We start from the raw sequence: 22,196 nt of genomic DNA, 5'->3' as shown, positions 1-22,196 counted from the left end.
ACTCCTACACTTTCCCTGGGGAGGCGCAGGATTTTGACGCATTTCCAGGTTTACAACACCTTGTAAATCTGGGAAAACCTGGACGCCCAATGAACTCCACCTCAGCCCCGGATATCGCCACCGCCTGTCCTGACAGCTACAAATTCATGTACAAAGACCACGTCAACCAGCCGGGAGGAGGCATCGCCAACAACCACTCACCCGACATGGAAGACCTCCATTTCCAGATCCAGACCAATCCAAACGCACCATCCTCTACAGATCCCCCGGACCATACCCTCACTTCCGCAAAGCCTTAACCAACTTCATTGCTCACCACATCCTTCCCTCAAAGGACTACATATGCTTCATCTACCTCAATTTCCACCTGGACAACCTCGCAGACCACAACACCTCATCTCTACTGGAGAACCTCGCCACCATCTGACTTATGCAACTGGTCACAACACCAACCCACTCAGCAGGACACACGCTTGAATGCACCTTCTCCTTCACCATACACATCGTACGCCACTACGCTCATTGTGATCCTATCAGAAGCTGGAACAAGGTCACCGATGACCAGCTCACCACTTCCCTCAGTAAAACCCCACCACCGACATCCATGGATGCCAACACCTCAGCATGCAACCTCCACTGCAGGATCTCCGTCTGCGCCACCACCATGCCTCCCATCAGGAAACCCTCAGGCAAACAGCCTTCCAAGAATGCCAGGTGGTTCCCCTGCCCTCCAAGAGTCTTGGCGCACTTGCAGATGGCTCAAGAAAAGATGGAGGAACAGCAACATCGCGGCAGACCACGCAGCCTTCAAATCTACCGTCACCGCACACCACCACCTCATCAGAACAACAAAGAAAGCAACCATCCAGGAATGCATCAACGCCAATGCGTATAACAGCAAAGAACTCTTCACCGTGGTCAAAGAATTTGCTATGCCCAGCACAGAGACAGCAGACATTCCCCTGTCTCTACACCTCTGCGACAACCTCGCCACCTTCTTCCACCGCAAGAACAAGGAGATTACGACAGCTTCACAACCCAAGACCCACCCTACCCACCACCACTGCACCCAATGGCTCCAGATCCCAGAATGCCTTGATCAACTTGCCTACCCTCACCTCGGACAACACCCTCAGGATCATGAAGTGCATCCACTCTGAAGCCCCCACGGATCCCTGCCCTCACCGCATCTTCAACAGAGTTGGCACCTCCATCGCACCCGAACCCTGCTCCACTGAGTCAGAAACCTTCCCGGAAGACTAGAAGCATGCAGAGATCAACCCCTTGCTGAAGAAATCCTCTGCTGACCCGACGGACCTCAAGAACTACAGACCCATCTCTCTGCTCCCCTTACCACCCAAAGTCATTGAGAAAGCCATCAATGCCCAACTCTCACAGTTCATCAAAATGAACAACATCTTGACCTCTCCCAATCGGGCTTCAGAAGCAACCACAGCACCGAGACTACTCTACTCACCGCTACAGACGACATCCGCACCCTCCTCGATCTAGGGTAAACTACTGCCTTTATCCTGTTGGACCTCTTGCCCACCTTCAACACCATCCCCCATCAAACCGTTGGCACAAGACTCCACAACTCCGCCATCCACGACAAAACAGAAAGTCATAGTTCCACTGTTCAACTCAGAACCCACAGAGTTGAGCTGCGGGGTGCCTCATGGATCCTCCCTGAGGCCCAACCTCTTTAACATCTAAATGGCCTTGCTTGCAGCCATTGTCAGAAGCCACGGACTCAACACTGTCTCCTACATGGACTACACCCAGCCGATTCTCTCTTTCACAGACCAACTCACAGCCGCCAAGAGCAACTTTCACAATGGGATGAAGGCAGTTGCCACCTGGATGAAGAACAGCTGCCTCAAGCTTAACTCAGACAAGACCAAAGTTCTCATCCTGGGCTCCGCCCCTCAACCTGGGACAACTCCTGGTGACCCACCAGTGCTCAGAACCCCCCCCCCCACACCCACAGACCACGCACAAAATCTCTGCATCAACCTGAACTCCTCATTCTCGATGAACCGCTAAACAACACTTTGTCATCCTCAAGTGTCCACATGCTCCACTTGCTTTGTAAGATCTTCAAATGGATCCCCACTGAGTCCAAGAAAACTTTCACCCATGCACTCGTCAGCAGCAGAATTGACTACGGCAACACACTCTATGCTGGCACCCGCCAGAAACTCCAGAAAAAAAACTGCTGAGCATCCATCACACCTCTTCCAGACTCATCCTGAACATCCCACGCTGCAGCCACATTACCTGTCACCTGAGAGACCTTCACTGGCTACCTGTTAACAAAAGATTAACCTTCAAGCTCCTCATGCAAGCCTACAAAGCCCTCCACAATGCCAAACCTGCATACCTCACCCAAGCCTCTCCTTCTACACTCCCATGGTGGAAGATCCTTCACCTACCTCACTGTGAAGACCTGGAACTTACTACCTCTGTAAATCAGGCAAGCACCCTCGCTGCCGAGATTCAGGAAGGAGCTCAAGACCTGGCTCTTCCACAGAATGGGTGATCCACCCGCCACTTAGCACCTTGAAACCCTAACAGGAAATTAGTCACACTTTATAAGATTACTGTTTCATTGGGAATGTGTCAGGTTTCATGGATGTTGTGTGGGAACACCCACAGCAAAACCCATGGATTGTCTCTTTCTTGCAGAATAATTCAGGATGACTTTACATGGCTTTGTAAATATGAGAAGGCACCCTGTGCCACCAGTGTATCAAAAATGGTCAGGCAACCACGGTGCAATGGCTTTGTAAAGGAGTCCCTTGATAGCCAAGGGACCTATTTTGGGGTCATATTCATGCTCATAACAAACTGCTTACTTCGCTGGTGGCACCTTCATCCTTCGTGCATTTTAGGATATGGCTTTAGGATTTTGATCTTTTGTTTACTAAAGGTCGCCAGGGACTAATTTAGGAAGAATATAAAAAACAGACTAAACTGCTCCATAATGACAAGAATCATGTTAAGTTGTGAAGCCCAATTACACTGGGGCACCCCATGGAAGAGGACAATATAACTGAGGCTCAGTAGTAATAATTTCTGCCACTGGTTGCAGGTGATCAGCTCTGGCCCTCATCTTTGGGGATCGGAAAATATTTTTCATGGTCAGCATTTGATTAGAGAAAGAGAGTGAAATCTGAAAGAGAAAGTAAGAGAAAGCTGGCAAAACAATGACAAACATAGAAAGTAGCAATGAAAAAGAACCTACACCACGAAGCGTAGTGTGGTGGAAGAAAAAGGAATGAGATGGAATCAACATTAGACAGCCTTGGTATTCAGCAATCTCACAACATGCCATCTTTGTAGAAGGCTCCTAAGAATAACTTTGGGCCCCTCCTATTATGTTTCCCCCCCCACAAATTAGGCACTGATCATAATGGGGTGGGGGGAGAGATCACCCATAGACATCATGTCTCCTTCTTGTGCTCCCTACAAAATCTATGGGGCATATTATCAAGGACAGGCGATACATTATCAACGCTTTTATCGGCAGGAAACTGCCAATAAAGCGGCGATAATGGCCTTGATAATATGCTCTATGAATTCCAATCGAAGCCCATGTTAGATGTGTTCACATCTAACATGGGCTTTGATTGGAATTCATAGAGCATATTATCAAGGCCATTATCGCCGCTTTATCAGCAGTTTCCTGCCGATAAAAGCGGCGATAATGTATCGCCTGTCCTTGATAATATGCCCCTATATTCCTACCTGATTCTTCTGGGGGGGTTCCACTCTGTGCTGAGACTACTGCGCGATCCGTAGAAGAAAACCATAGGTAGGGCCGTCTTTAGATGACACACTTCCACACCTTGCTGTATCAACATCCAATCCCTTATTCTGTATATATCACTTTATGCATTTTAGCGGGTGGCAAAACTTTCAGGGAAAAGCAATACCACCTTGAAAAGTTAGGAATTCCTTACCACCTCTACAACCAGCACAGGTAGATGGGGAAGCTCAACTGATGTGATTGTTTTACTGGATGATGTGTGAACTGCGTTCTGTGGCACTGTGTTTCATATTATGGTGGTATGGTATAAGAAAGCACCAATGATAAAGTGACTGGAGAGCAGAGGCTTGTCAAGTGCCAACGAGATTCAATTGTGATAAAATAAACAAAAATTATTTTTATTCTGCATTAAGACTTCTTTCAGTTGGGTGTACAAATTACTTACATGGGCTACCATCATTTGCCTTTCTTCCAGAGTATCCTCTTTATCCTTTTTGTGGAATTTGGATTTTTTTGGCATAAAATGATTGTCTCTGGCATCTTTCTGAATTTTGACACTGAGTTCCTGTGGAAACCTAATTGAACACAAACCAAAAGAGCTTTGCATTAGTAGTGTACCCATTTAACCAATACAGGTTAAAGGAATTTCTACATAATTGTGTAAGTTAGATGTTAGTGCTGTGGTGCTCTGGATTAATTTTGATCTAATATGGGCAAGTTAAGTTTCAAACTTTTTATTGAGGATCAGCAGACATCCTCCAAAATGTAAATAACAGCCATCTCTGCGGGGGTCTACTGCAGACCCCTACAGCCCCTGGAGCTAAGGGAGCCTCACCCTTGAGGTGCTCCCAAACTCTGGCCATGGCAAATGAAGATTTGTGAGATATGGAAGACTCAAGGGCCCCTAATCACATTCTGCAGGAGAGCCCCATCATTTTGCGTTATCTCTCTACATCTCCAGGTAGTGATAGGCCAGCTGGGAGGGCGATGGGTGTGGATTGAGGATGGCACACTGGCAAAAATAATATTCTGTATCCATTGTTCACGGTTCCACAACTGAACAGCATATCAAACCGATGTGTGTAGGAGCAATGTATTCCTTTGTTGTGGGCCCAAGCAGTTGACTCCTTGGATATGATTAGCGTAAAGCCATCCTACTAAGCTGCTACTCAAATTTCCCATGGCCTTGTCAGTAAATGAGACAAGCAAGCCTCTGGCTGGGATTCTGGATTTTTTTGTGTTGACCACAGCACCTCATGGATGCTATCTTATGGTCAGGGGCTACCTCTGTCTTGCACTGTGATCTCCCTGGTACTGCCCTTGCCACCCTTGGTCTAGGGTGTCAAGAGAGCAGTGGCAAAAAAGGAAAGCAAGCACTGCTGTGAGAGATGTGTTCACTTTCAGTGGTTTCCACTCCTTGCTCTTTTTTATAATCCCTCATCTGGAAATAGGAGCTAAGGGTAGGATAAGGGTTCAAACCATTGATGTAGTTGGGCTAAGATGGTGCTCAGCATTTTGTTGAATCAATATCCACATAGAACTCTGCTTGCAACATGGACCTTTATTTTCAGGTGTTGAGATGGAGGCTAAGAAGTGGCTAAGGACAATTCTTGCTATTTTGAACAGATCATTGATAGCTTGTGTCAGACCTGGCATTTTTGAAGAGTTATCCCCAAACCTTTTGCTTTCCTCCTATATTTTTCTGACCTGTTTTTGTTGCCTTTAGGACTCTGGGCACTTTACCAGTGCTAATCAGTGGGAAAGTGCATGTGCTCTCTCATTTACACTTGGAATAATGGTTTACATCAGTTTGCCATATTTCAGTAATTCAGTAACTCTTTATTTCGATGATTAAAAACCATCATAAAAATACATAGTACAAATCAACAGTCATCAAATTACATTATATTTCTGAACTTTACAATGTTAAAAATTAAAATTATTATTAATTAAAAAAGAGAAAAAGCATTTAATTCATTTCATCCTAGATCAGCCCTTAGTGTTTCTTAATTTGACAACACTTTTTAAAAAACTCATGATAGAACACAGAGCACGCATATCAGTTGCTCTTTGCAAAAATAATAAAGCAGATTTGGCGTGATAGATTTTTGACTCCTTTAAAATATCCACAAGAAATTTACGGCGAGGGATTCTATAAAAGGAACATAATAATACAAAATGAAGGGTGTCCTGCGGAGACCTATTGTCGCAGCCGCAGGCACCCTTCTGCTCAATTGTTAGAGTAAAACCAGACGGATAAGCTAAAATATTAGGTAACAAATTGAGCCTAAAACGACACATTAAAAACCTCTCTTGTTGACTGTGCATTAAAAATAGATATGTTTCCATGCCCTCTCCGTTGCTCACTAAAGAGTGCGCTACTACAGATGTTTTAATAGAGTCAAGTTGTTTCCTACTACAATCGTATTTGTCAAGTAGCTGCTTATGAATACGATATTTACAAGAGGTGTCAATCATTGACGGGTCAGTAAATAGTGTTTGACGGTCTATACACTCTAGGGTTTCTTTAACATATTTAAACCAGGGGATTTGTAGGCACCTATCTCTCTGGAGGCAATCTTTAATTATTTTTCTACTGAGTTTGGCATCTGGGTTTAACCAGATTCGAAGCCAGGTCAGGATTGGTCTTGCTTTAATCAGGTCAGAAATGTATGGGGTACCAAGCTCTTTGTGTGTGATTGCTGCTGGAATGCTCTGTGGTAACTTCAGCAGTTTCCTTAGGAATTTGTCTTCCTCTGCTTGTATCTTGTGTACATCCCTAAAGTCCCACACCTCTGCCCCGTACGTGGCTTTGGCAGTGCTAACTGCTCTGTACAGCGTCATTACTTGCTCTGGAGACCAGCGGCCCAACCTACGTGCGAAGTTTAAGATGGCACCATTTGCTGAAACAAGTTTCCTGCACCTTTCCTCCATCAATGGGGCAAACCTAATATTTTCGTCAAACAAGAGACCCAGGTATGAAAATGTGTTTACAGTTTCTAAGGCATGTGTTCCTATTTTAAACACAAATCTCTTGGACGGTTTTTTCCCTGCCACCATGACAAATGACTTGGTCAGGTTTACCGAGAGATCTAGATTCTCCATGAACCTAACGAAGTCACTGATTAGCTGCTGCAGGCTCACTGCTGTTCGTGCGAGCAGGACCGCGTCATCCGCGTACAAGAGTACCGGTATGTGACGCGATCCTACGCTTGGGCAATCAGTCCCCAATGTCGTCAGTGAGCTATCCAAGTCATTTATGTAGAGAGAGAATAGGAAGGGGGCCAGGATACACCCCTGCCTCACCCCGCCAGTGCACGGGAAGGGATCGGTACTCACCCCTCCTGCGCTATAGCGGACTTTGGCAGTTGTGTTCCAGTGGAGTTCCTTTAGGATATTTATGAGATCTGGATCAATTCCCAATTTAAACATAAGTGCCCAGAGTTTAGTTCTATTTACATTATCGAACGCAGCTGCCAGGTCCATGAACCCCATATACATTGTTCCTTTATCAGATTTAATGTATTTGGCAACTAATAGATAGAGGTTAAGGCATTGGTCACTAGTTGACTTGCCTGCTCTAAACCCGTACTGGGTGTCTGCTAGGGTGTGGTGTGCTTCAGTCCACTCAGCAAGGCGATTTAAAATTACCCTACCTAGTAGTTTAGCTGACTCGTCAATCAGCGAGATTGGTCTGTAGCAGTGTAGATTATCCCTACACCCTTTCTTATAGATAGGGACAATCAACGCAGTTGACCAAGATCGCGGGAGCCCAGATTTTATTGCGGTGTTAAGTACTCTGGTCATAATCGGTGCCCATAATTCAAAGTTGCTTAAAAAGAGGTCTGGGGGGTGCCATCCGGGCCTGGTGCCTTATTGCGAGTCAGGCCTTGAATTGCCTTTGAGACTTCCAGTAAAGAAAATTCTAGTTTGATTGCTCTAGGACCCTCCCACACTCCGTCCCTGACTTCTTCACCCTGTTGATTATAAAGACTTTTGAAATGGTTAATCCATTGTTCGGGAAGTATGTTGGTACTAATTACAGGGGAGCTAGAGTCTTGATAACACGGTCTATTTATGATTCTCCAGAATTGGGTATAGTCGCTGTTTTCTCCTGCTTCCCTCAGGTCTGCCCAAACTTCCTTTTGAAGTGTGCTCTTTCTCTGCTTAACCTGCATTTTATAATTACGTCTACAAAGGGCGATTTCATTCTTCTCTCTCAGGGACTTCTTACGGCTCTGTTTTAGTTCTCTCAGTGCCCGTGAGCAGTTAGAATCGAACCATCTTGGGGTTGTTGATTCCTTTATGGGCCGCTTAGTTTTTAGTAATCCCTCGACCACCCTAGTTAAGGACTCAAATGCCAGGACCACTTCTCTACCCTCTATTGCGAGATCGAGGCAAATCTCTATATGTTCTTTCCCTCTTTCCACTAGGGTACTATAGAATTCTTGTGGATTAATCTTTGCCCATCTTAGGCGCCTCCCCTGGTCAGTTGGGCGGATTACGATGTCTTCCCCGCCATGTCCTGCTGGTAGGCCGTTGTATGATATTTCGAGGGATAGGGGGTTGTGATCACTGAAGGGGCTCCACTCCGTTCTTACCTCTTTAATCTGCTCTTTAGCCAAGGCAGATACTACTATAAAATCTATGATGGAAGAGCAGCCTCTTCCTTTAAATGTTGGTGTGAGAGTGTCCCCTTTTTTCAGTGCCAACAGGTCCATTGTGTGAGTGAGGGTGAAGCTATCAAGTAACTTCATAAGCAGTGTACCTTCCCTGTTATGTTCAAAGTGTGGTACACTTTCTTCAGGGCAGGATGACCTATCAGGGGACATATGGAGTAGTTTTGGGCACAAGTGACAATTAAAGTCACCCATCAGCAAAACAATTGGTTCAGGGCCCCACTGCCTTAGGTCTGTTTCTTCGTTTAATCTACTCTCTAGCTCTTGTAATACAGGGAGGTTTCCCTCAATTGGACCTGAGTTATAAAAATGTAATATTAGGAACCTCTGTCCCTGTCCCTGGAATGCCACTGCTTGTATGGTACCTGATACCCATGTGGGTTGTGACCATATGCCTTTTAAATCTAAGTCCACATATATGACTAGCCCTCCCTTCGCCCTCCCATATCTCGCTTCCTGCGCTGGCCTAAAAAAACATTTGTAGCCCTCCAATTGACAGGATTCGGGGTCTCGTACCCATGTCTCTTGTAAGGCTATAATGTGGAAGCCCCTTATGTACTCCCTCCACTCCTTATTTTCGAATTTACCCCCCAGGCCTGCTATATTCCAAGACAAAAAGGCTAACCCTGCCCTATTTGCTTTCCTTCCCTCTGTGCTCTGGTCGTTTAGTCTACACACTCTTTTTTTGCAAGTCTTTAAGGCACTATCCGCCTCCTCCCTCTGCTTTGGGGGGTCCTCTGTCCTCATTGCTTCCACACTTCCTCCTCTCCCTTTCATGCAATGAACAGTTCCGTCCTCTATTACAGAACTTACTTGCTCCCCTGTTACAGTGCTTGCTTGCTCGTTGTCTATAGGGGGTTGTCAGTCATTTTCATCGAGCGACTGCACGGGGGCAAATCTATTTCTCCACAGGGGGTGGTCTCAGGGAGGTAAGAACTGATCGGGGTGATTCATGAATCTGTCCCTTTGGTTATATGGTAACCTTACAGAGTTCCACATTGGATAATCTAAGTCGTTACTGCTCCGTCTCCTTGGGTAAAAATACCCCAGGGGGAGCGCGCAAATTGTGCTGGTGTGATTTCTGTTAGAGTTTCTCAATATGTATTCGACCAGTCTGACATCTCTGAAATTTGCCACAATGCAATCCCCTCTTATATCTTTTTTCCTGCCTCCTAGCCAGTTAGCTCTTCTTACATGTAGTATCTCCTCCATTTCCCCATTATTCAATGGCCTATGAATATTCAACCACTTTGCAATTTTTGAGTGTAGTTGTGAGTGCGATTCTTTATCTGATGCCCTGAGTTCCGGTACCCCTGCGAATACTATTACATAGGGGCTAGCTTCTGGTGGTAGATTTATATGTGTGGGGGGGGCTTTCTGAGCTATAAAATGGATCGAAGTCCATATAGGATGAGCTAGAAGGGCCTTGGCTTGAGTAGTGGTCTTCCTGCCCCCTTTGTGTGAATGGTTGCTTTGGGCCTTTATCAATATTTTTGGTGCCCGTCTTGTGATTTAATCCCCTCCCAGGGTCTTGGGTAGCTTTAGGAGGGACATGTGCCTGGGCAATCGTGTGTTGGATGTTACTGACACAATTGTTATTAGTCGCTATATTATCAGTGGCCACACTTATGGGTTGGTTGGGACCTGAAGGGGGTTTCTTACTTGTCGGGTCCATTATCTTGCCTTGTTTAGTCGATTCGTTGGCTATTTTATCCACCCTGCTTACAATCGGTTTCAACTGGGTAATAATAAAAGTTTCCATGTGTTTTTTCAGTTCTCCTATAACCTCCTCAATCCACCCTGGTGGATTTACGTTTGTATGCACTCTATTGTCTACAGGGGTAACCTCTTGTCTATTTTTAGATCGACAAGCTCCTGTAAATGATTTGTTTTTCCTGTGTTGTCCCTTGCTAATCCCCCGTTGTTTGGGTTTACTGTGGACGGTAGGGTTGCTATGCCCTGAATTTTCTGCCGCAGAAAGTAGTGCATGTTGAGCACAGGGAATGCCCTCTATTGAGTTACTTGCTAACACTATATTTTCAATCATGTTGGGGCTTTCAGCTAATGTTTGAACCCTGGATTACGTTGGGGTAGCTAATATAGGAATAGGTGAAGCGGATAAACTCCTTTCCATACGTTCTATCTCCCCAGATACCTTCCTCAACATCAGGTCAATTGCGGTATTTTTTTTACTTTATTGGGAGGTGCGATGTTTGTTTCGGCCATGGTTTGTTTTGGGGTTTCAACTAGATGTGCTCTGCTCGTAACCGAGCGTGTTTTAGGGGGATTGGACATAGTAAGATTTTGATTAGTTCTCCCCCCCCCCCCTATGTATAATCCTGGCTTCCTTCTTGTATGTAACTCTGTAGGCCTATAATAAGCTATGTTTGCCCCTCACCCACTTCTCCGTCTGGAGCAGTTAAGTATCGGTGTGTTAAATAGCCCCATCCAGCACAAACAGCCGGTCCGATTTGACAGTACCTGTAGAATTAGTCAAAGTAAAGGGGGGTGGCCTGTCCCGTCCCTGGTCGTCCACGGACGGCCACAGACGGACCGCCCTCTGCCAGGGCTCAGCCCGGCGCTGCCGCGCGCTCCCGCGACGCGGGGAGTGCGTCGTCAATTTGAGCGCCTCCAGGCGCGGGTCCCCGGTGTGCGACTTCCGGCCCAGTGCCTGCTGGGGAGTGTAGTTTGTTGCCCCACACGCTCTCCCCCTCTCGGCGGCCGCTATAGGTAGGTGCAAGCGGCGGTGGGGGGTGAGAGAGCTCGACCACGCTGGAACGGCAGTCCCCTGCAGCAGCCCTCAGAGACCAGGTATCAGGCAGCGGGTGTTATCTGGATAATGCGACGAGTCCCCCTTGCCATATTTAATTTACATGTATGTTCCTTGTATAGTGGTAACCTATATACCCAGGGATTGTAAATTAAATGCTACTAGTGGACCTGCAGCGCTGCTTGTGATACCAACAGACGTAGCCTTTCAAAGCTGTTTTTCAAGCCTGCCACTGCAGGGGGAGCATGCACAGTTTACAGCAACATTGACTTGGCATTTAAAACTACTGCTAATCCTTAAACTCCCCTTTTACTACATATAGGTCACCCTTCCTTAAGGTAAGCCCTATGTAGCCCTATGGGCGGGGGGCTGTGCAAGTAAAAGGTAGGACATGAGCCTTCATTGTGTGGCATGCTCTGGTAGTGACAGCCTATTTTGTTTCGAAGGCCTCCTTCGGTTAACTTTGGGAATCCCGTTTCATGTGTGTAAGTGGTAATTCCTGATCTGAAAGGAGCAGCGCTGCCATGTTTGGTATATTTAGAATGGTAGTGAAAAATCGTGCTAACAGGTGTTGCTGGATTTTTTATTTAGAAATGCCACTTTCTCTGTGCTTATAACACTGGTGTTTTGTAGCCTGACTAAAATCCACACCTATGGCAGAGTAACAGGTGCAACTTGTGCATACTTTCCAGACATCCACAACACAGGAAAGGCTTGGTGTGACAAGAGAGGTACCTGCATACTGATAGTCTTCCTGGGCTGGGAGGTGAGGCACACTTACATTTGTATAGGATGTGTCCTGTCCTTCCACAGAGGGCTCCATTACCTCCTACTGATGTCTGGAGCCAGGGTGGGGGTTGAAAGGATGTGTAGTGCACTTCTCAGATTTCGTTTCAAGTTACCATCCCATCAAAGGTATTTTGAGTATAAGTACAGAGGCTCTCACTACATGTTTTGAGACACTGAGTGGACTTGTAAAAAGACACTGCTGGCTCTACATTATGCACCAGGGTATTGCTGTGCTGTCAGGAGGAATCACCATTTTTAGACTACCTTCTTTGTTGGGCTAACCTGCTGCCTGCCAGGATGTTGACGGGACTTCCACTCTGACAAGTGAACCTTTGTGCTGGACTGCCTACCTACTGCCCACTGAGTGCTCCCCAGTTGTTCTCCAGGGACTGGGTGGGTTGCTTGCTCCCTGTTTCTGCCACAATGTTATGCTCAGCGGGCATTGGGAAAATTCCTGTAGATGGACTCTGTTAGTTCTGGGGGTCTCTAGTTGGCAATGGTTTTCACCTTTGTCCAAATAGAGACCCTTACTTCTAAGTCAGGATACACTCCTTGATAACCCCTGCTCACCCCCTTGGTAGCTTGGCACGAGCAGACAGGCTTATCTCAGAGGCAGTGTGTTAAGCATTTGTGAATATACACAGTAATACAGTGAAAACAGATGGACACAACACAGGTTTTTATAACAATAAGTATTCTTTATATAGACTTAAACACAAGACCACAAATTACAAAAATCCACAAATACTACACTTAAGATTACTTAAAAGATGATTAAAGTTGCTTAGTTCAAGTTGTTGGTAGATGCAACAAAGTTCTCAACAAAGTACCTGGATGCATAATGCAAAGTGAACAAAAGGCTCGCAAAAGGGGAGATGCCTTGGTTCCGTGACCCGTGGAAACGGTTGCGTCCTGCCTCAATGCTTGGGCAGAGTAGGGGACTCGTCGTGAGCCTTACGGGTACGGAGGTGATGTGTGAATTCTCGGCCTGTGGGCCCGTTGCGGTGCGCAAGATGGCACCTTGATGCGATGCGATGATCCAGTTGCGATGCGAGAAGAGGGCGCCCTTGATGCGGCGATGCGAAGAAGATGCGATGACGCCCTGGCAGCCTTGCGACGACTCTGTACTTTGAAGCCGCGACAGGCCCTGCAACACGCTTCTCCGGTGATGCGAAGGCGACTTTCTCGATGGCATCACGCTTCTCCGGTGATGCAACAGCAGGCAGCTTCAATGAACACATGCTTCCAGGGAGATGCGGCGGTGGCGCGCTTCTGCAATGATCTCGATTCAGAAAAGGGGGTGGTGATGAACAGAGTGTCTGAATTAAGCAGACCACTCTTACCCAGTCCAAAGATCAGGGCTTGATCCATCACCGTTATTTATCTCACTGCACCATCCCAGCTCAGAACCTGGCTATATGCAAATCAGTCTGTCCCTGGCCCAGTGCATCATGGGAACAGGGCAGACTAAACTACGGCGAAATGCCAGAAACCGGTCCCCGGAAGCTTGTTTCCTTCCCAGTATAAGAATTGGCTTGGTAGTTTGGTTTGCCCTGTTCCCATCATGCACTGGGACAGGAACAGACTAATTTGCATGTAGCCAGGTTCTGAGCTGGGATGGTGCAGTGAGCTAAAAAACTGTGATGGATCAAGCCCTGATCTTTGGACTGGGTAAGAGTGGTCTGCTTAATTCAGACACTCTGTTCATCACCACCCCCTTTTCTGAATCATTTTGTCCACCATAAGCGTGGAAGGGTATACTCAGATGTGAGTCCCTTGCTCATTGCACCATCAGGATTCAAGCAAGCCGGGCCGACGACGGCTGAAATGCCAGAAACCGGTCCCCGGAAGCTTGTTTCCTTCCCAGTATAAGAATTGGCTTGGTAGTTTGGTTTGCTCTGTTCCCATCATGCACTGGGACAGGAACAGACTAATTTGCATGTAGCCAGGTTCTGAGCTGGGATGGTGCAGTGAGCTAAAAAACGGTGATGGATCAAGCCCTGATCTTTGGACTGGGTAAGAGTGGTCTGCTTAATTCAGACACTCTGTTCATCACCACCCCCTTTTCTGAATCTCTGCGATGATCTCAGCTGCGGCGGCGACACGCTGCCTCTTGGTGCATCGCGCTTCCTGCTCCCAGCGACACGCACATGTCTGTAGATAGAATTCCCAGCAAGGCCATTCACAGGGGGAGCAGGAGGTGAAGTCCTTTGTCCCTGTGACTTCAGCAGGAGGCAAGCGCAGTTCAAGCCCTTGGAGAATATTCTGTAGATGATGAAAGTCCTTAAAAAGTTCCTTCTTCTTTCCCTTGGCAATGAAGCAACCACTGCAGACCAACCCAGCAAACAGCACACTGGCAGAGGGGCAGTCCAAACTCCTGCAGCTTCCTTGGTTCTTCTCTTTGGCAGAAAGGTTTCTTGTTCCAGAAGTGATCTAATTTCTTGGGATCAGGGTCCCAATATTTATAGCCCAAAATCCTTTGTTCTCTGAAGGCAGAGAGGCCTCAGCCTAGTCCAAACCAGTTCCTGAGCACTTTGTTTACATGACTCTCTTCTTCCTTTCACTGTGCAGGGCAGAGACATCAGCCGCCCCACCGGAGGTGGAGCCAGCACAGGGGAGGGAAGGTACAGCTCTGGAGCACTCTGTTGACATGATTCCTCCTCTCCTTTCATAGTGCAGGACAGAGACATCAGACAAGTCACAGGAGACGGAGCCAGCATTGTAGAGGGAAGGCCCAGCCCTATTCAGGTCCCAGGTGCAACTCCTCCCTCCCTTCTGGATGCAGATCTCTCTATTCACCACCGGGCTGCCCCAGCCTGTCTCCTGGAATCCCCCAGCCCTGTCACTCACAAACCCAGACAAGGAATACACAAACCAGCAGAGGCAGGTCTGGATAGTTAGGCAAGAAAATACATATTTTCTAAAAGTGGTATTTTCAAACACAGAATATTAAAACCGAGTTCAGGCATACTAAATTCGAATTTCTACCATGTTCTCTGAGTCAGTTAGAATTATAAGATTGTAATAATCTAACTGCCCATTCTGGCCTATGAGAAATGGTAGCCTTCAATAGTGAAAAACGAAAATGGCTGTCATTCATTATTAGAACATGCTACACACATCAGAGCATGTCCTACCTTATACTTACAACGCACCCTGCCCTTGGGCCTACCATAGGGGTGTCTAATATGAAGCAAAGGGAAGGTTTAGGGACTGGTAAGTGGGTGTACTTGGCCAAGTCGACATGGTATGGACTGCACATAGGCCTTACAATGGCAGGCCTGAGACACACTTTACAAGCTGCTTCTGTGGGTGGCACAACCAGTGCTGCAAGCCCACCAGCAGCATTTGATTTACAAGCCATGGGCACACATGGTGCACTGTACTAGGGACTGACAGGTAAATCAAATAACCCAATCATGGAATAACCGATTAGTACATTAATTTAAGACAGGGAGAACTTGCACTGTGGCACTGATTAGCAGTGGCACAGGTCCCAAAGCATAAAACAAGCAAAAACAGATCAAAACAGAGGAGGCAATCCGACAAAATAGAAGGGAGACTCACGCCAATTATTCCAGGTCTAACAGACTCCATTGATGGCAGTCTGAAACTTGCAATGGAAATCTGTTTACTTAATGTGTGTTGAGTACTTCAAGATTCCTTCAATCATTGGCTGAATACTAGCGTGGGATGAGCGCTTCAGCCTTCCCTGTGTTCCCCTTTCACAACTATTGCATGATGGGCACTGTGGGAGGCCTCGTATGGTTTCGTACAACATTTGTCAAGTGCTGGATACATTCCTGGTCTCAGCACGTGGTGAGCGTATTTGCTCCCCAAGGATCCTTTAACTGCCATGAGCAGAGCGAACCTTCGAGTCTGATCTGCAGGGGCCCAGAGCCTGCACACTGCCTCAACCAAGAAGCCGCCAGTCACGTCAGCTGCCCCTTCTGCACACAGAGAGGCTCCAGTTGCGGGCATTTCGCCAACAGTGGCCTGAGAGGCCCCAGAGGGTCCCAAACATGTTGTACCACCAGCGCTGCTCTGTTTGTGTGCATTTCGGCAACAGCGATCTGAGAGGTCCAGAAGGTCCCAGGCACGCTGCAAAGTTGGAGCTGCTTGCCCCTAGAAATTCTGAGATGATCTCAGCAGATGCCCCTCACTGTGTAGTACAGGGGACTGAGCGAGGTCTCCCAGCAGCACCCTAACGTGTGTATGTGCCCCCTCCCATATTTGTACAAACCTTTGGGGGCAGTGGATGAGTGTCACACCACAGGGCGATACCACGACTGTTGCCCCCATCTCATTGTGGAAGAAACACACACCAATTACCATGTTATTTGTAATAGACCTGCAGGTGCTCATGTGGCCTAGCCTACCGGAAATCATTGTATTAAGGCTCCCAAAGAGTACTGTAACCCCGTCCCGTGCTCACCACACCTTCTCACCTTGCCAATTTGTAAGCGTAAGGCCACAGGCTTGTGTCCTACTCTAAAGAACTGAAGGTATTTTATGTGACTTATCAAGTGTACAGTAAAAATTCTTGACCCCTGTCCGGCTGGACAAGTCATACTACTCAATATAGTTTCCATTGTGTCTATATTCATTGTTTTCTCGTATCTTTTTTGCATGGGACCACTGTTGTTGTAAAAACATGTTCCCCGAGGTCCTGTGCTGACTCGTATGGGTGCCCTTGTTGTTCTGGGGACTGTTCCCATGAGGCACAGGGTCAAGACTAATTTGCATATGGCCATGTCTGAACTGGGGTGGTGTGGAGAGCAAAATAACGATGGATTCCATCCAGATCTGTGACTGGGGTGAATATTTTGCCAATGTGCAACATTCCGTCCATCACCTTGTGTGTTTTGCTGTTCGCCCTATGGGGGAAAGGTGTGCCCAGACGTGAATCCTGTGCTCACTACGCCACTGGAGTCAAGCTATCCTGGCTGATGATGTCTGATAGCCAGAAACCGGTCCTAGGATTCTTGATTCCGGTCCAGGGAAGACATGGCTTGGCAGTTCGGGCTGAACTGTTCCCATGAGGCACAGGATCAAGACTGATTTGCATATGGCCATGTCTGAACTGGGGTGGCGTGGTGACCAAATTCAAGATGGATTAAACCCAGATCTGTGACTGGGGGTGAATGTTTTGCCAATGTGCAACATTCCGTCCATCACCTTGTGGGTTTTACTGTAACCCCACTAACAGGGGAGCAGGGGTTTCCGTGTTTGCTGATGTATCTATACTAATATAATAAAGAGAGAGCCCAAACCTTTGAGGCAGGTAATCTCAGGAACCACAGCACCAATCATAACACCCAATACAGCGTTGGAAAGGGCAGTTGCAGCAGAAGGACGTAGGCTATGCAGTCACCCACCATATATATTTAAAAGGTAAAAGAACCGTGCCAGCAAAGTAGTCCCTTGTGGGCGTGTCTGCGTTGTGCTGTGAGCGTGTGCTGGGGGCGTGACAAACGCCGGGGGCGTGTGGTACGTTCCGCCCTTCATGCCATGTCTCATATCGTGTGCTGTGGGCATGTGCTGGGGGCGTGGGTGTGTGCTGGGCGCGGGATTACGGGAAAAAAGCGAGCGCTGTGCCCAATATTTCATTGTTCTTACTTCCCAGGTTCTGTACATTGCGGCTCCAGGTGTCCACCCTGCTCCCTTTAGCTACCCCTGCACCCCATAATCATAACCCACCCTTACTCCTTAAAATACCCCAACACCCTTAAACACTAACCCATCCTAACCCTATAAATATACCCTGAACCCCCAAAACCAAAACCTATCCCTAAACCCTAAAAATACCCCTGTACCCCAAAACCCAAACCTAACCCTGAAGCCTATAAAAACCCCTATACCTCAAAACCCGAACCTACCCCTGAACCCTAAAAATACCCCTGTACCCCAAAACCCAAACCTAGCCCTGAACCCTAAAAATACCCCTGTACCCCAAAATCCAAACCTACCCATGAACCCTAAAATACCCCTGTACCCCAAAACCCAAACCTAGCCCTGCATCCTTAAAATTCTCCTGTACCCCAAAACCCAAACCTACCCCTGAACCCTAAAAATACCCCTGTACCCCAAAACCCAAACCTAGCCCTGAACCATATATATAACCCTGTACCCCAAAACCCAAACCTACCCCTGAACCCTAAAATACCCCTGTACCCCAAAACCCAAAACTAGCCCTGAACCCTAAAAATACCCCTATACCCCAAACCCAAACCTAGCCCTGAACCCTAAAAATACCCCTGTACCCCAAAACCCATACCTATCCCTAACCTTAAAACTACCCTTGTACCCCATAACCCAAAACTATATCTGAACCCTTAAAATACCCAAACACCCCAAAACATATACCTCAGTACCCCAAAACATATACCCCTATACCCATACTTACCTTATCCCACATTAAAAAAATACATGCTTTTACCATTCATGCATTTACAACGAATTTCGTTGTAAATGTATGCGTGGTAAAAGCATATAAAATGTAATGCCATGCGTTATAATTACATTGCGGAATCATGGTACTTTCGTAATGAAAGTATGCGGAGTGATGGTATGCGGAAAGAAAGTTGCGTAATAATGGGTGTTTACCCTCTCCCGGTAAGAACATTGGTGGCACGGCGGCCCACATCTTCAGCAACATACTCATATATTTTCACCACCGATTTGAAAAATGCACAGGTCTCTCTCATTGATGGCCAGCACCGACATACACTTTTAGACACACCTCCTGCCACAAGTTCTAGAATTGCGAACTTTAGAGCTGGGGAGCTACGCTCGAATCTCGGCATCAGCTCAACATCCTGTGATTCCAGGCAAATCGCTTTGTCTCCCCATGCCTACCACAAATGAATGCGTTCTTCTGTAATGTAAATTGTGCTCATGCCATGTTGTCGAGTTTGCGCTATATAATATTGCAAGGAAAAATAAAGTAGGGAAACTCGAGTTCACACACCAGTGAACTCGCACTCTTAAGTTCATCAGCAGTGCACTGTGAATTGGAGTGTTTCACAGTCCTGTCACAGATAAGAAATGCTATCAAAACGAAATCCTACAAAACAATATACTACTGGCCGGCAGAAATTCATACCTGGACAACCTCGGGAAAGGCTGCTAGTGTATTATATTGAAGTATGGTGTTTCATGTGTGTTCTTGCTATACCCAAACTTGCCTTGTTTAGGATAATGATTACTGGATAATATGCAGGCATGGTATGCACAGCAGTGCGGCTTCATGATGTTTTGCAACATAACAGTCGTTCTTTGATAGCACATGTGAGAAGTTGGTCTGGTATATGATGTTCCCTCTTCTAGCGAGCACCTTGCACCAGTCCAAACAACCCTTATGGTGATAGTTGTAAAGTCAACGTTATAGACCAGCTATCCTAGTGGTAGCATGGACAAAGCAGTCTTAGGCTAAACTCAAGAGGGCATGTGAAGCCAGCTGTTTTACCATATGTAACCCCTTTCAGGATAGGGCGGAATTCGCAGCCCTGAGAGTAAGGCACATGTACTACACTGGGGGAGACAGGTGCGGGCGCCTCTTGGGGCGTGCGCTTCGGGAAGGAAGGAGGGTCATGGAGGACGGCGACATAGCAAAGGCCTTCAGCGACTTTTACGATCCCTCTATGCAGGTGCGCGGCTGGACCCCGCCAACGGCAAAGCTTTCCTAGAGTCGATCTCTCTTCCTGCCTTGTCACGAGATCAAATTGCCAGTACTGTGCAACAGTTTTCAAAACAATAGATGAATGAGTAAACAGTTACTCATTCCCAATGACCACTCTTTCAGTCAAAATTTTTGTAGAAAATTAGTTGATCTTTAATTTTTATTTTGTTTTTAGAATTCAAATTATTTTTGTTTTTTGATTTTCTTATTTTCAACTATAAGCATCAAACATTATTGAACAATACGGAGGAGTGAAACATATTCATGGACAGGGAAAGTGGTTGTGGGGGTAAATTGTACAGACATTTGACACAATACTAGACAAAAAACATGTACACGAGACAGTAAGTGAACACCAATCAATCACAGGGGAAATGGTGGTAGTTGGTGGTGTGGTTTTTCTCAAAAGGATTGTAAGAACTGAATTGTTAGATTCCAATTAAAGGTTAAACCCACTTCCTATTTACAATCATAGGAATGGTCTAGTGCATTTAATGAACCAAATGCATCGGAAAAATAACAAAGACCAAAGCAAGTTTCAATCCTTTTTTTGATTTGCAGTTGTTAAGCAGAGATTGGTCTAAAACCACAACAGTTGCACCACAATCAACTAACACCTTGGTCGACGCGTTTCGAATCCTAGTGTATTCAAAGGATTCTCTTCAGGACCATACACATTTAATCTGTAAGACATAATAAATAAAAACAGTCTGTCAGTCATCTCCAAAGAGAGGCTCTCATCTTTCATTCGAAACAGCACACTCTCAGTAAATTACCTGTCGAAGAATTTATGAGGGCTTCAAGCTGTGATGAACTGCAAGAGAATTACGAGAGAATTTTTATCAGGAATAGTTTGCTAAATCAAAAAAAGGATTGAAACTTGCTTTGGTCTTTGTTATTTTTCCGATGCATTTGGTTCATTAAATGCACTAGACCATTCCTATGATTGTAAATAGGACGTGGGTTTAACCTTTAATTGGAATCTAACAATTCAGTTCTTACAATCCTTTTGTGAAAAACCACACCACCAACTACCACCGTTTCCCCTGGGATTGATTGGTGTTCACTTACTGTCTCGTGTACATGTTTTTTGTCTAGTATTGCGTCAAATGTCTGTACAATTTACCCCCACGACCACTTTCCCTGTCCATGAATATGTTTCACTCCTCCGTATTGTTCAATAATGTTTGATGCTTATAGTTGTAAATAAGAAAATCAAAAAACAAAAATAATTTGAATTCTAAAAACAAAATAAAAATTAAAGATCAACTAATTTTCTACTAAAATTTCGACTGAAAGAGTGGTCATTGGGAATGAGTAACTGTTTACTCATTCATCTATTGTTTTGAAAACTGTTGCACAGTACTGGCAATTTGTTCTGTTCATTATCTGATTGGCGCAGCCTTACTGTGCTTTACGCCAGACCCGTGTAGTTACTTGTCACGAGATCAAGCTGATCTCCTAGACAGTAAGATCCGTCCTGAGGAGGTGATATCGGCGATCTCGTGTCTCAAATTCGCTAAACCGCCAGGGCCGGATGGATATACGGCGATCTTTTATAAAACCTTTTGTCCTCAGGTAGCCCCGTTATTGACGGCCCTCTTTAACTTGTTTGCGGAGAACAGAGCAATCCTGCGCCACTTGTTAGATGCCACTATATCAGTCATACCTAAGCCAGGGAAGGACCGTACGCAATGCGGAGCATATTGCCCCATATCCCTCCTTAATGTCGATCTCAAGATATACACAGGCATCCTGGCTTCACGGCTGGGCCCACTCATGCAGGGGCTGATTGAGCCGGACCAGGCGGGGTTTATTCCGGAACGCCAAACGACCGACAATACCAAGAGGGCCCTGCACTTGATAGAGAAAGCCATGCGGACAACTGGAGAATATATGATGCTCGCGATCGATGCCGAGAAGGCGTTTGACCGGGCCCATTGGCCATACTCGGAGTAAGTCCTGATAAAGGCGGGGATCAGAGTGAAGTTTCGAACTTGGGTTCTGAATTGTTATACTTTCCCCAAGGCGGCAGTGCGAGTCAACGGGTGCTCCTCGCCCCGTTTCCCCATTGAACGGGGGACGCGGCAGGGCTGCTCGCTGTCACCCCTGCTCTTTGCGCTTTATATGGAGCCGTTGGCGCAGGCCGTGCTGTCTGACCAGAGAGTGACAGGGATTAAGATCGGTGCATACGTGCACACAATCAGTTTATATGCGGACGACGTCCTCCTCTCCCTGGCCTCCCCTGGTGATTCTTTGCCGGCCTGTGTTGAGATTCTGGGCAAATTTGCTGGCGTAGTCAGTGGCGATGGATCTCTCGCTCGAGGGACACACCCGGAGTTATCTGCAGGAACACTTTCCTTTCCACTGGGCAACGGAGGCTATCCCATACCTGGGGATTCAACTGGCGCCCACACTACAGGATACTGTGCGTATCAACCACACCAAGCTTCGTCAGACACTCCATAAGGAGTTGGGCAGATGGAGACACCTCCCGCTCTCTTG

The 22,196-nt window shown here is 46.5% G+C and overlaps 1 protein-coding gene across 1 annotated transcript in view; it reads right to left on the bottom strand.

Moving 5' to 3' along the window:
* CDKL2 (cyclin dependent kinase like 2) overlaps window positions 1-22,196 on the bottom strand; it is a 446,589-nt gene that overhangs the window by 31,502 nt on the left and 392,891 nt on the right. The window contains exon 8 of the mRNA XM_086961513.1: window positions 4,218-4,347. Within this exon, the coding sequence (XP_086817639.1) occupies window positions 4,218-4,347 (130 nt within the window). The remainder of the gene's footprint in view (window positions 1-4,217; window positions 4,348-22,196) is intronic.

The sequence above is a fragment of the Lissotriton vulgaris genome, chromosome 3_1, assembly GCF_964263255.1.
Source record: "Lissotriton vulgaris chromosome 3_1, aLisVul1.2, whole genome shotgun sequence".
In the NCBI taxonomy this organism is placed as follows: domain Eukaryota; kingdom Metazoa; phylum Chordata; class Amphibia; order Caudata; family Salamandridae; genus Lissotriton; species Lissotriton vulgaris.
Note: the sequence above shows the minus strand (reverse complement) of the source record. Positions and strands in the feature narration are given on the sequence as shown.